Raw genomic sequence first — 14,662 nt, forward strand, 5'->3', positions numbered from 1 at the left:
GGTGCCAAGCTTGTAGCATCATACTCAAAATGACTTGAGGCTGTAATTGCTGCCAAATGTGCTTCAAAGTATTGAGTAAAGGTTGTGAATACATGTAATTATTTTTTTTTAATTTTTTATTTGTAACAAATTTGCAATGGGGTTTCAAACAAACTTCTTTCATGTTGTCATTATGGGATATTGCTTGTAGAATTTTGAGGAAATAATGAATTTAATCCATTTTGGAATAAGGCTGTAAAAAATGAATACTTTCTGTATGCATTGTAACTGGATTTATTTAAATATGAATAAAATGAAAACTAAAAGACTTTAAAAATCACATGAGCCAATATTTTATTCCCAATAGAACATAGATAACATAAATGGTTAAACATAGAAGTTTTACTCTTTTATCCAATAAATGAGCTCATTTCAAATTTGATGTCTGCTGCTTGTCTCATAATAGTTGGGATGGGGGCATGTTTACCATGGTGGAGCATCTCCTCTACTTTTCAAAGCATTTTGGTGTGAATTTGGTCCAATTCTTGCCTGATATAGGTTTCCAGCTGCTGAAGAGTTTGTGGTCATCTTTGACATATTTTTTTGTTTAATGATTCGCCAAAAGTTCTCTACAGGTGAAATGCATGCAGGCCTATGCAGCACTCGGACTCTTCTACGATGAAGTAATGCTGTGGTAATAGCTGCAGTATGTGGCTTTGCACTGTCCTTCTGGAATACACAAGGCCTGAAATAGACGTCGTCTTGAGGGGAGCATATGTTACTCTAAAAGCTTTATATAGCTTTTAGCATTCATACTGCCTTTCAAAAAATGCAAGCTGCCCATACCCTATACACTTATACACCCCTATACAATCAGAGATGCTGGCTTTTGAACTAAATGATGATAATACGGTGGAAGGTCTCCCTCCTCATTAGCCAGAGGACATGGCGTCGTGAATTCCAACAAGAATGTTAAATTTAGATTCATGTCCCACAGGACATGACGGTGCTTATGAACAATGTTAAAATAAGGGTTCCTTTTTTGGATGATAGAGCTTTAGTTGGAATCTGCAGATGGCACAGCAGATTGTTTTTACCGACAGTGGTTTCTGGAAGTATTCCTGGGCCCATTTATTAATTTAATTTACACAATCATGTCGATGAGTGATGCAGTGTCGTCTGAGGGCCCAAAGACCACAGGCAGCCAATCAATGTATTCTGCCTTGTCCCTTACGCACAAACATTTCTCCAGTTTTTCCTGAATCCTTTGAAGATGATAAGCACTATAAATTAATCTTTTTACACACTCTTTCACAGATTGGAGATCTGATGCAAACTGTTCTTAAGTCTAGACCAGCAACGTTTTGGTGCTACTTAAGAACCACTTTTTCTGGTTCGGAGCCGGTGCTTTGGCTGTCGAAACAGAAAGAACTGGTTCTAAATTAGGCTCTGGCTCCGAACCAGCACTCGAACTGCCTCGGTGGAAAAGGGGCACGAGATACTCTGCCTCTCTTAGACATCTGCTTTATAGCTAATCATGTTACAAACCTGATATCAATTAACTTAATTAGTTATAAGATGTTCTTTTCAAAATCTCTTGATTTTCATCCATTTACTGCCCCTGCCAACTGTTTGGGACCTGTAGCAGGCATCAAATTAGAAATTAGCTTATTTTGTGGATAAAAGTGTAAAATTTCACAGTTTAAACATTTGTTATCTCATCTATGTTCTATTCTGAATAAAATATTGGCTCATGTGGTTTTTCGGAATTAAAATTGTACATATGAGCATATGGTCATTATTTTGCATTTTGTACTCAATTACAAAAAAAACATTTAGGTACAAGCTTAAGGAAAATTGTATTTGTATATTGCAAATAAATTATGGTTACCCTGAGTATAGTGTTGATGTGAATACGGCTGGCTGGTCCAGAATTATGAAGCTGAAACCACTGATCAAGGCTGAGCTGAGGACAAGTTAGAAGTCGAGAGAGTGGTAGAGACAGGCTGCCAAGGGGCTGTACACGGTCATTATCTTTCACCTGGGGGAACACAGAGAACATGATCAAGAGTTCAAATCTTTCAGCCACAATCTCTCTGTGAAACTCAACAAGAAGCCAGTAGGAAAGTATTAATTACAAAGAATTGTTATGACATTACAAGGATAATGCAAAAATGGCATGAAAATTCCTCCATACAATTTAATTTTATTAGCATATTTCCTGTAATGTCTTGTTTATATTGGAGTGGATTTAGGGTTGTGTTGCATTGCACTATGGCACCATTATTCCAGTTAAACAATGCCTTAATGGACTTCCGTACCTGGATATCAATTTCCTGTTTGTGTGGATCTTGGATGAAGAATGTGAAGGCATCTTCCCAAACAGGATTAACTGTGTTCCAGCTGGTCTGCATGAACACATTGAGGTAGAAAGGAGTAATAAACAATAATTGGTCTTACAATAAAAATAGGAAATAATTCAAGTTTAAATGTACAGTTTAAGTGGAAAGTGCAGTTTACATAGTCCATTCAACCTAAACAATTAATTACAGTTTGGTACATGAGTTAGTCTACCTCTACTGGATATATAAAACAACAAGGTCAGAATTAATATATAATTGTATTTTATAAATATAAAACTCTGCCCCACATGCATAACGCACATGCAACTGTCCAAACTGTACATGAATCTGTTTTTATGGAATGCCTTAGATAGTGTGAATTGCTTGATTAATAGATCCTTCAAAAGTTTTGATCCTTCAAAGGTTTTGCTGTTGTACTATTTGGATGTGACAAATTATTTATTCATCTTTGCATCTCCACTAAGAAGGGGGCTATAGAGGTGGTATTGTACTGATCATTCTAGACAAAAATACTAATGTTTCAGTGAATGATGAACTACAAAATAGGACTAGACTACAAAATAACAACAGAAAACACACACACACACACACACACACACACACACACACACACACACACACACACACACACACAAAAACTCTCTTGAGCCCAACCAAAATGACAACATATATATTTCTGTGTGTATTTGTGCAGCATACTTTGCTTTCTCGGGTTATGTCTTGCACAGAAAGCTGTACCACTGGACTGGGATCTTTATTGCCTTTTTTCATCTGAAATGATGACAAGAAAATAAACAAGAGAAATGTTTAAATGACATTAACAACATCTAAACACAGACACGTTGTCTGTTTTCTGAAAAGGTTTAATGGTATTACTTTTACAAGCTCACATGTACACTGGTTTGGAAAAGTGTTTGCCCCTTCCTGATTTTTTTTTTTTGTATGTTTGTCACACTTTAATGTTGCAGATAATCAAACAAATTTCAATATTAGTCAAAGATAACACAAGTAAACACAACAGGCAGTTTTTAAACAAAGGTTTTTATTATTAAGGGAAAACAAAATCCGAACCTACATGGCCATGTGTGTAAAGTGCTTGCCCATAAACCTAATAACTGGTTGGTCCACCCTTGGCAGCAAGTTCTTTGCAAAATTGTTGTAATTCAGCCACATTGGAGGGTTTTTGAGCATGAACCACCATTTTGAGATTATGCCACAGCATCTCAATAGGATTCAGGTCAGGACTTTGACTAGGCCACTCCAAAGTCTTCATTTTGTTTTTCTTCAGCCATTCAGAGGTGGAATTGCCGTTGTGTTTTGGATCGTTGTCCTGCTGCAGAACCCAATTTCACTTCAGCTTGAGGTCATGAGCAGATGGCCACACATTGTCCACACATTGTCCACACATTTTTTGGTAGACAGCAGAATTCATGGTTCCATTTATCACAGCAAGTCTTCCAGGTCCTGAAGCAGCAAAACAGCTCCAGACCATCACACTACCACCACAATATTTTACTGTTGGTATGATGTTCTTTTTCTGAAATGCAGTGTTACTTTTATGACAGATGTAACGGGATACACACCTTTCAAAGAATTCAACTTTTGTCTCATCAATCAATGAGTATTTTCCCAAAAGTCTTGGTGATCATCAGGTGTTTTATGGCAAATCTGAGATGAGCCTTTATGTTCTTTTTGTTCAGCAGTGGTTTTTGTCTTGGCCATGCAGGCCATTTTTGCCCAGTCTCTTTCTTATGGTGGAGTCATGAACACTGACCATAAATGAGGCAAGTGAGGCCTGCAGTTCTTTGGATGTTGTTGTGAGGTCTTTTGTGACATCTGGGATGAGTCATCATGGGGTCATGGGGTATGGAGTCATGGGGTAATTTTGGTCGGCCGGCCACTTCTCTGAAGGTTCACCACTGTTCCATGTTTTCACCGTTTGTGGATAATGGCTCTCATTGTGGTTTGCTGGAGTCCCAAGATTTATAAATGGCGTTATAACCTTTTCCAGACTGATAAATCTTAATTACTTTCTTTCTAATTTGTTCCTGAATTTCTTTGGTTCTCGTCATGATGTGTAGCTTTTGAGGATCTTTACTTTGTCAGTCAGGTCTTTAAGTGATTTCTTGATTGTGAACAGGTGTCTTTGAATGCAAAAAAAATCAGGAAGGGGAAAAGACTTTTTCACACCACTGTACATTAAATCCCCAGTCATTGCATTGTCCCATGTACACTTTGTCCCATTTGTATCTTGTTCAATTCTCAAGTCTCTATATTACCCCAAACTATGGAGTATAGTTTCAGAAATCATTCTGCTTTTAGAACAAGATCAATAATATAAGCATGAGAGCCACTGGAGTGCTTTGAACAAAAGCCATATTATGTTAATTACATACTATGGCCTTGATCTCAACCCAACTGACTATGGTTTTGGTGGCTTTTTGTGGCTGAACACTGTATTTTTCTTTTTTTCTTTTACTTCTCACCCATCTTCACATGCAAGTGCAGAAAATTAGGCAGAGATTTTTTGTTGTTGTTGATTTTTACCTCTAAATGTGAATTAGCTACCTATAAAAAGGCTTTTGTTGTATGTTTTCATATTATAGCAGTATCTGAAAATTTTAATTGGGTCTAGGTTTTTTGTCAAAATGCACAACATTCAAATACTAACCTCCAGTACTTCCAGTCCTAGTATTGGAGGGAGCTAGTACCTCCAATACTAACTAACATTATATATTAGCAGAACCATCAGAAGCACAGCCACACAGACAAAAGTATTCAACCGTTATTCAACGGTTGTAGTTATTCAACCGTTATATACCTGGAAAACAATTTCAGAGCATGAAAAGGGAAGTGGAAACTGTGACTTACAGGAAGTGCCTCTGCCTTGTCCAAATACACTGTCAAGATAGCTGATGAGGGGGGATCTGCTGTATTACTCAGAAAGGTTTTATTCCTTTTCATTACCTGAAAAAGAAAGAATATGTATGTGTGTTTGTGTGTGTTTGTGTGTGTGAATAAGCATACAGTAACAGTATGCCTCAACATTAAACCAATTCTCATACTTGAAATCTGCATCTCAAACCTAGCATCTCACTGCACTATATTGAACACAGTTGTACTTGTGTTTGTATTCATATTTGAATGTGTAGAAATGCATTTACCTGTTCCAAGGTATCAGTGGTGTCCTGTAATTTCAACCATTCCAGTCTGAGGTGAACACGCCCTGTGGGAGTATCCTTCAAAGTGAACCACTGAAAAGAAACATTAGCTCGTTTTGTGAGGGAAATTAAATTTGGATAAATTGAGAAAGTGCAATAATAAATAATTAACAAGACATATAGTCTGTTATTTTAGTGGTGTCATCAGTTTGTGTGTGTATTTCTAGAAAACACATACACAAATGAGATCAACAGAAAAAAACAAATATGAATATTAATATGAGTATTAAGATCAATATGAGTTATATTATCGTTCCAAAGAATCTTACCTCATCAACAATTTTAGCCTCCTTAACTTTTCCCAAATCCAACTTTGCTCTGAAAATAAACATAAAAAAAAAATCAGTCCTGATAGAACTCAGCAATCTGCTTCTTTAGTACTATTATTTAAAAAAAACAGCTCTATTGTATTGCATTCACTTGAGGGAAAAAAATCTACTGTTTTTCTGAATTAACAACTTAATTATCTCAGAATTAAGAGATCATTTTTCATGAATAAAAAGTTTTTGCTCTGTTTTTCTGAATTAACGACTTAATTATCTCAAAATTATGAGAATTTTTTCTTGAAATAAAATGTATTTGCTCTGTTTTTCGGAATTAATGAGTTAATTATCTCAGAATGAGATCATTTTTCATAAAAAAAAAAATTGTTCTGTTTTTCTGAATTAATGAGATCCCTCAAAATCCTGCCAGGAGCTCTATTTTAGGTTGATTGCATAGAAGTAAACATGTCCCACCTTTCAAGTTTAAACCGGTTTTATTTTACTTTGGGTTTGAGACATTGGGAGATACTGCTGTCTTTAAGTAATATAAATGGTATTGTTATTAATGCGTCAACTTTGCGCAGACACCTCAAGACTTTGCGCCTGTTCAGACGAAAAGAACATTCTGATCTGCTTGATCCCTCAAAATCCTGCCAGGAGCTCTATTTTAGGTGGATTGCATGGAAGTAAACATGTCCCGCCTTTCAAGTTTAACTGATCTCGTTAATTCAGACAAACAGAGCAAAATAATTTTTTTCATGAAGATTATTCTCATAATTCTGAAATAATTAAGTCGTTAATTCAGAAAAACAGAGCAAAACATTTTTATTCATGAAAAATTATCTCATAATTCTGAGATAATTAAGTCATTAATTGAGAAAAACAGAGTAGATTTTTTTCCTCAAGTGAATGCAATATGCTTCCGTACTATTGTGCTCCACTTCTTTAGTCATTCATGTAAAACTGCTTTACCACCAATTACTTCAATTACTACCAATTACCATCAGTGTACGGTATAACAGGGTGATTCTTACATCTAACCAGCATTCAAAAACACAATAATTCTGAAATCTGTACAGTAGCAGTGCTAAAGCTAAAATCAATTCATCTGTTCCATCTGTGTTGCCACTAGGGGTACAGGCTAAATAAGGCTTTGTCTGTAAATTAATGCTACATGCAGTCCAAATATCAAACAACTGACAGAGTGGTTTCAAATTTGTATGATGCAAAATTGTATGCTGTATTAACACAGTCAGTTTACCCTGGCCTCAAATGTGATATTCAAAATGCAATTTCCAATTTACACTTCATGCTCTGCAAATGACACTGAATGAAATAGAAAGGAAATTTTGTTGGCTCAAATGCCATTACCAAAGTATGGCAAAAACTGTTTAATTGGCAGAGCCTTGTAATATAAAGTCTGCCTGAAATGCAAACAAATCATTAGAGGCATTTCAAAGGCAGTTTAATGAATTTGTGTTCTGCAATTACAGCTCTGGTTTGATAACATCATTGTCTACTGAGCATGCTATTCACAAGGTCTACCCAATCTCAGGTGCAGAATCCCAAGTCTAATGGTTACACTGCCTGTGGAAAATATAGTAACAGCCAATAGATATAGTAAACATACTATACAATTAGTTAACAATACACTATAAAATAAAATAAAAAACATCAATTAACCAGAAATCTTCAGACTGTGTTGGGGCCCCAAGCAGCACACTGGAAAAGCATTTGGAACAGGATATTCAAAGTTTTAAGCTCAACAATGCCACAGCCATCATTAGCCAGGCCTCAAGAGTGAAAAATTGGCTGTGCTCCCAGGTTGGGAGGTATGGCTTTATTGTCTCTCTCTTGTCAATTAAAGCAAAACAGGGGTGGGGTTCCATGGCACAGGAATGAGTATTACATACAATTTGTATTGCCTTAACCATCTTTGTAAATGAAGCTGTACAACACTGCCACCATACATTGGAAAACAGGAAAGTTAAATAGTTACTCCAGATGAAAGTTAGAAAAGATAACTTAAAAATAAAGTATAAAAATAATAAAATAAGATAAAAAATAAAAGATAAAGATACATTTCAAAAAGATAACATTGTTTTATTCTCTGAAACATAGGCATGGCAAAATATTAAAAGCAAACGTGGGTGCATATAAAACAAAGAGTATTGATGGTACCTGCCCAGAAAGTCATCCTTGTCTGGATCTTTGTCATACACTTCTACCTCCAACTCTTGGCCAGGTACCTCATGAACAATTACCTGAAAGTAAAACACACAAGACAGTCAAGGTCAAACATAGTATTATTTCTTAGAGGTGCATGCTCATAAAGGAAGTATCTTAACATATGATTTTTTACTTTTCCTGTTGTGAATTAAAAACTGTTTTTAAGATTTATCCAGATTATTATAGCTGACACAGCTTACTACACATTTCAGTAACATTACGCTTACATGTTGCATATTACTTTCTGTTTAAAACTGGATGGTTAATGGGTGATTATGTGTGTACGTGTGTGTCTCTTACCTCATATATCTCACCCCATTTTGGATTGTCTGTGTTGTCTTTGTGTTTTGACCTGAAGGACTGTGGGCCCACTCTAATCAAAGCATAAGGATCAGACATGCTTGACATCAGACCCTTCACATAGTTATCTTTGGCAGCCAAACTTTCAGCTTCCAAAAGATGAATGCGAACCACACCCTGGAAAACAGCAGAGAAATGAGGAAAGTGATTGTGTATATAAGAAATGTACAGTGTAAAGTTTACAGTGTAAATGTAAAGTTTACAGTTTAAAATTGTTACTATATATCTCTAACATATATCATTAATGAGCAAGCCTGAGGCTACAGTGTCAAGGAAAAACTCCCTAAGATTGGAGATGAGGAAGGAACCTTGAGAGGAACCAGACACAGAAGGGAACCCATCCTCATTTGGCTGACACTAGACATTAAATAATGTAAATGTAAATAATGTCTTTATTACAACAGTTCATAGTTGAGTGGAATTAAGCAATCAAGAGCTCCTGAGGAACTAATGGGTCAGAACAAATTCCAGGTTCACCACAGACCCAACACAAAATCCTTCCTGCTGAAGTCTTCAAATGATCGCTGATGAAGACCCGACCATAAAGCTGGCTGATTATGTACATATAAATGTGTGAGAGGAGCTAATTATGAGTGAATGATGTGTATATGCAATTGTGTGTGTTACCCTGGGCAAAGGGGACCGAAGCTGTGACACTGGTAGATCTGGCACTAATGGAATGGTGAGGCGGTTAGGTAGCACCAGAAAGGAGGCAATGGCATCCATTATCATAGTGTCTGTCTTCAAACTAAGAGAAAAGAGTAAAAGCAACAAAGAATAAAGAGTGAATACAGACTTATCTGGTTGTCCAAATCATGATTTTACTAAAGTCTTTTTTAGCTACCTGCAGAAATTCAATCACTCCAATATATACAAACATGTTTACAAATGCAATTATCTATTACACACCCCCCCCCCCATATTTAACTGATCCTATCACACAAAATATTTATATTTGTGTTCTGCACTAAAAAGGGGCTTCAAAACTTTATTCAACTTCCAATATAATGTGACTGAGCAAGCAAGCTAACTATATTTCTTTAACAGCTCCACCTGCTATACCACCGCCGCCCTGCTAATGGAAATATTCGGACCCTCTCCCTAATAATGAACAGGGGCCTGAATTCATGTCCTTACAGCTTAACATTAACTGTGCAACTGCACTATGCTAATGAAGTGTGTAATCTTTCAACTCTAGTTGACGCAGAGTCAGCTGTCATCCTAATACACCACCAGCCTCCAGACCTCCAGCTCAGCAACATACCCTGCTCTACCCTGAAAGTAGTGGATAATCAACCAGTAGAGGACAGGTATATATCAATTATCAAAGTATCCCCATAACCTTGCAGATTAAGCTTTTTCATGTATAAGGGCACTATGTGATATTTACACATTCTAACCCCATCATTCTGGGGTTCCAATGGCTTCACCACCATGATGCTCAGGTCTCCTGGAAAGCCAATTGTCCTGCCACTGTTTCAACCCCTGTCTCAGGGAAAATCTCAACCACCTATGGTACACTACCTTCATCGAAAGCCTCAAACCCATAAACCCTTTCTGTATCCCCAAAAAGTATCACGATCTACAGGAGGCATTCAGCAAAGAGCGCACGACGAACTTACCCCCACACCGGCCCTGAGACTGCACTTAAGCTTCTCCCTAATACATCACCTCTTAAGAGCCAAGTCTACCCTCTATCATTGCCTGAAACCCAAGCAATGGAAAATTACACCAAGAAAGCCCTAGCATCAACCTCCTTGGTTGTCAAAGAAAACGATAGGGGACTAAGGCCTTGCATAGACTATCAGGGATAACACTCTGGTACCCCTACCCACTCCCTCTGGTTCTCCCTGCACTGGAAAAACTACAGGAGGCATACTGACATACTGTTTGTTATGTTCCAGAAAGAGATTGCTGTATGATATTGTATCGTGAAGCTTGTAAACAGTGCTGATACAAGTCAGACTGGGGTCCTTCAATTGCAATTTTCTTTTTATAACAATGGAATAATTTAAGAACATCAAAAAATATGAATAATAAACATACAAGTTCATATATTTAAAACAAGTGGTTAAATGTTTAAAATAATAATTATAAAATTGTCCCTTATAAACAGTTAATTCTACTTCACTTACTTGAGTCCTGGAATATCCAAAAGGTTGGTTAAACCAGTCCAGTTGATGTCCAAATTCTGATGAATTACAGAAGGAGAATGTTTAATGAAGAAGCTGACACAGGGGTTTGACACTTACAGAATACAATAGTCTATATTAAAAAGATCAAGGTAGGTACATAATAATGTAAAAGCGCAACACTGATATATTAAAAGACTAAACTAAATCAAGATTAGTTTAAATTAGAATTCTGGAAATGATCGTGATGAAAATAAGAAAGGAATAGATAGCTTCAAAGGAGATGCGAGTGTACTGGAACTTACAGGCCTACTGATAAAGAACATAGTGATCGCTCCGACAATGGGCACATCGCCAATCAAAGGCTCCAAAATCACTCTCATCATACCTCTCAGCTGAAAAAAACAGAGTCAAAGAATATTTCTTCACCTTCAGGTAATTACTCTACTCTTGGTACAATAATGATGCTTTATCCTATAATTACAGTATATTAATAGAATTAAGGCAATTACACGGTGATGTTTCAAAACTAAGCACAGAGCAAGTGTGAATTATAGTTCACCTGTATTCCTTTTACTCCAGCTTTACAGAAATACCTCTTCACCTCCACATTTATCTCTGCATTTCCCACATAGCTGCAAAAATTGAGATTTACAGTTACACAGCAATCTAGATAGTAATTCATAAATAAGATTTGCCAAAACAAGAAAATGTTACGTTGTTTAAACACTTTATCAACAATATATTTATCTTTAAGAAAGTAGAAAGTGAGAATAAGGGGACAATTAGGTATTTGCTGACATATTTTGTTGTGGCCAGCTAATAAACAATATCCAAGCTATTTGATATGCACACCTGTCTGGAATTAAAAAAAATATTTTAAAAAGTGACTGCCCAGGGTAGCTGTCGAACTCCCACAGAAAATGGGTGTATAAATTGATAATTACAGAAAGCAAATGGCTAGATACATACATATACATTCCAAATGCTTATTTTTGTGAGAGATTAGACTCCATTATTTAAACGACATGCATAGTAGACAAATTGTTGTCTTTCAATAAGAGCTGGCACACAACCTCCATACCTAGTTACAGTATCTCACAGAAGTGAGCACACCCCTCACATTTTTGTAAATATTTTATTTATATTTATATTTATTTATTTATCTTTTCATGTGACAACACTTAAGAAATGACACTTTGCTACAATGTAAAAGTAGTGAGTGTACAGTTTGTATAACAGTGTAAATTTGCTGTCCCCTCAAAATAAATCAACACACAGCAGTAATCTCCAAACTGCTGGCCACCAATAAGTGAAAATGTCCAAATTGGGACCAAAGTGTCAATATTTTGTGTGTCCACCATTATTTTCCAGCACTGCCTTAACCCTCTTGGGCATGGAGTTCACCAGAGCATCACAGGTGTCCTGGAGTCCTCTTTCACTCTGCCATGAAGATATCACAGAGCCCGTGGATGTTAGAGACCTTGCGCTCCTCCACCTTCCATTTGAGAATGCCCCCACAGATGCTCAATAAGGATTAGGTCTGGAGACATGCTTAGCCAGTCCATCACCTTTACCCTCAACTTTTTTTTAGCAAGGCAGCAGTCATCTTGGAGGTGTGTTTGGGGTCATTATGATGTTGGAATACTGTCTTGCGGCCCAGTCTCCAAGGATGGGATCATGCTCTGCTTCAGTATGTCACAGTACATTTTGGCATTCATGGTTCCCTCAATGAACTGTAGCTCCCTAGAGCCAGCAGCACTCATGCAGCAACAGACCATGACACTCCCACCACCATGCTTGACTGTAGGCAAGACACACTTTTCTTTGTACTCCTCACCTGGTTGCTGCTACACAGACTTGACACCATCTGAACCAAATAAGTTTATCTTGGTCTCATCAGACCACAATACATGGTTCCAGTAATCCATGTCCTTAGTTTGCTTGTTTTCAGCAAACTGTTTGCAGGCTTTCTTGTGCATCATCTTTAGAAGAGGCTTCCTTCTGGGATGACAACCATGCAGACCAATTTGATGTGCGGTGTATGGTCTGAGCACTGACGGGCTGACCCCCACCCCTTCAACCTCTGAAGCAATCCTGGCAGCATTCATACGTCTATTTCCCAAATGCAACCTCTGGATATGATGCAGACCACGTGCACTCAACTTCTTTGGTTGACCATGGCGAGGCCTGTTCTGAGTGGAACCTGTCGAGTTAAACCGCTGTATTGTCTTGGCCAATGTGCTGCAGCTCAGTTTCAGGGTCTTGGCAATATTCTTATAGCCTATACCATCTTTATGTAGAGCAAAAATTATTTTTTCCAGATCCTCAGAGAGTTCTTTGCCATGAGGTGCCATGTTGAACTTCCAGTGACCAGTATGAAAGAGTGAGAGCGATAACACCAAATTTAACACCTGCTCCCCATTCACAACTGATACCTTGTAACACTAACAAGTCACAGTGGATGTGGTCTTACAGTATGGTCTACATGATTTAGGGGAGAGAAAAAACAAACTCTCAAACAACAATAATATTGTATAAGATTAAGATAACAATAAAAGAAAAAGATTGTTAAAACTATGTGAAACAATGAAGTGATTATACATCAATTTATTTGATATGATAAATCACTCCAATAAGCTAAGAATACTTCATTTAATGTGTCTAAAATATTACTAACCTATTTTAGTCTTGCTGACTTTTACCAAAATTCTAAAACAACATTCCTCCAAAACCTTAACTACGAACTGTGCAAATATGTGGCGAAAAGGGACATGTACTGTATCCAGGAGCGTTAGGATTTATAAAACACCCAACAATAGTCAACCAAACCAGAACTAGCACAAAAGTAAAATAAAGCTGTTGGAGATTCTAGTGGGAGAAGAGATTAAACTTCATTATCTTTTGATGATCTACTTAATTTAAAGAAAGACAATGAGAGAAATATTTCTGTAGAATATTAACAGTGATCCTCAAATAGAGTCTTAAAAATTTTCTACCTTTTCACTTTTTTTTAACAATGCTCTCTAATAAAGTGCGAAACATTAAATTTACAGTTATGCACTGTACAGTAAGACATTGTCACTTGCTCAGGCTACTTTTTTGCATATTCTACATTTAGATCCTACTCTCTACAAGAAATCTTAGATTTACCTGATGTAGACATCCAGTAGCACTTGTCCTTTTTCATTCTCTGTATGAGCCTTCACTCCTACAACTTTCATAGCCTGTTTCATAAAAACATAAATATGCAGAATTTTGCAAATGAGACCAAATTGTTTTGTTCCAGAAACCATTAACTATTAATGTTGTATAAAGAAGATAAGGATCCAGATCTGTTTTATCATTCAAATCCATATTTGAATGATAATGTGTCATATTAAACAAAACAAAACAGAAAATATAAAAAAAATTGTAAATTTAAAACATACATGCTTATCAATTGTACTTACTATTTGCACTGTTTTTACATTCATGAAGATGTCTCTGCATAATAATATGGCTACCTACTCATGTTCTTGACATGGCTAGATGCTGTGAAATGGATTTTCTTGACCAAGGAAGGAATTATTGATCATCCAATTTAGTTGTTTCCTGTAATCTTCCAGGCCTTTTGGTTTTGCATTCCTTAAGAATTTACCATTTTGTTGATTTGGCCGCTAGTTTCTGATATGGCTCTAATAAGTCTGTTTCATTTTTCCATCCTAACAATGGCTTCCCATGCTTACATCAACACCTCTTTGGGCTGCATATCGAGAGTTTCCACGAAACAGATACCAAATACAAACTAGATTTGTAAAGTTCGTCGCGACAAACTTTGATGTTGGCTTTGACGGTGCAAGTATTCGCAAAGACCGGTGCATTTTGGAGGCGAGTGGACAGAAAGATTGTGAAAGCTACTGGACCGCTAGGGTGCCAATACTTTTGGAGGTGAGTGGACATGAGCATGTGACGTGAACATAATACCCATGGGGCAGTTCCCCTCATTGTGCTGAGTGTTTTGATATGTCACATGTCCATGTTGTGCAAATTTTTAATTTTCACGTGACGTCACGTGACCTCACGTGACCTCACGTGACGTCACGTGACGTGACCAGAATACCCGTGAGGCAGTT

General features: G+C 36.9%; 1 protein-coding gene across 1 annotated transcript in view; it reads right to left on the reverse strand.

The window, feature by feature from the left end:
* The window catches only part of esyt1b (extended synaptotagmin-like protein 1b), a 49,623-nt gene that overhangs the window by 29,371 nt on the left and 5,590 nt on the right, over positions 1 to 14,662 (reverse strand). Inside the window, exons 4-16 of the mRNA XM_027147142.2 lie at positions 13,701 to 13,774; positions 11,110 to 11,182; positions 10,853 to 10,942; positions 10,551 to 10,606; positions 9,043 to 9,163; positions 8,356 to 8,532; positions 8,008 to 8,090; positions 5,833 to 5,881; positions 5,507 to 5,596; positions 5,214 to 5,309; positions 3,042 to 3,113; positions 2,301 to 2,387; positions 1,871 to 2,020 (exon numbers count right to left, since the gene is read on the reverse strand). Of these exons, the coding sequence (XP_027002943.2) occupies positions 1,871 to 2,020; positions 2,301 to 2,387; positions 3,042 to 3,113; positions 5,214 to 5,309; positions 5,507 to 5,596; positions 5,833 to 5,881; positions 8,008 to 8,090; positions 8,356 to 8,532; positions 9,043 to 9,163; positions 10,551 to 10,606; positions 10,853 to 10,942; positions 11,110 to 11,182; positions 13,701 to 13,774 (1,218 nt within the window). The remainder of the gene's footprint in view (positions 1 to 1,870; positions 2,021 to 2,300; positions 2,388 to 3,041; positions 3,114 to 5,213; positions 5,310 to 5,506; positions 5,597 to 5,832; positions 5,882 to 8,007; positions 8,091 to 8,355; positions 8,533 to 9,042; positions 9,164 to 10,550; positions 10,607 to 10,852; positions 10,943 to 11,109; positions 11,183 to 13,700; positions 13,775 to 14,662) is intronic.

This window comes from Tachysurus fulvidraco, chromosome 5, assembly GCF_022655615.1.
Source record: "Tachysurus fulvidraco isolate hzauxx_2018 chromosome 5, HZAU_PFXX_2.0, whole genome shotgun sequence".
NCBI lineage: Eukaryota > Metazoa > Chordata > Actinopteri > Siluriformes > Bagridae > Tachysurus > Tachysurus fulvidraco.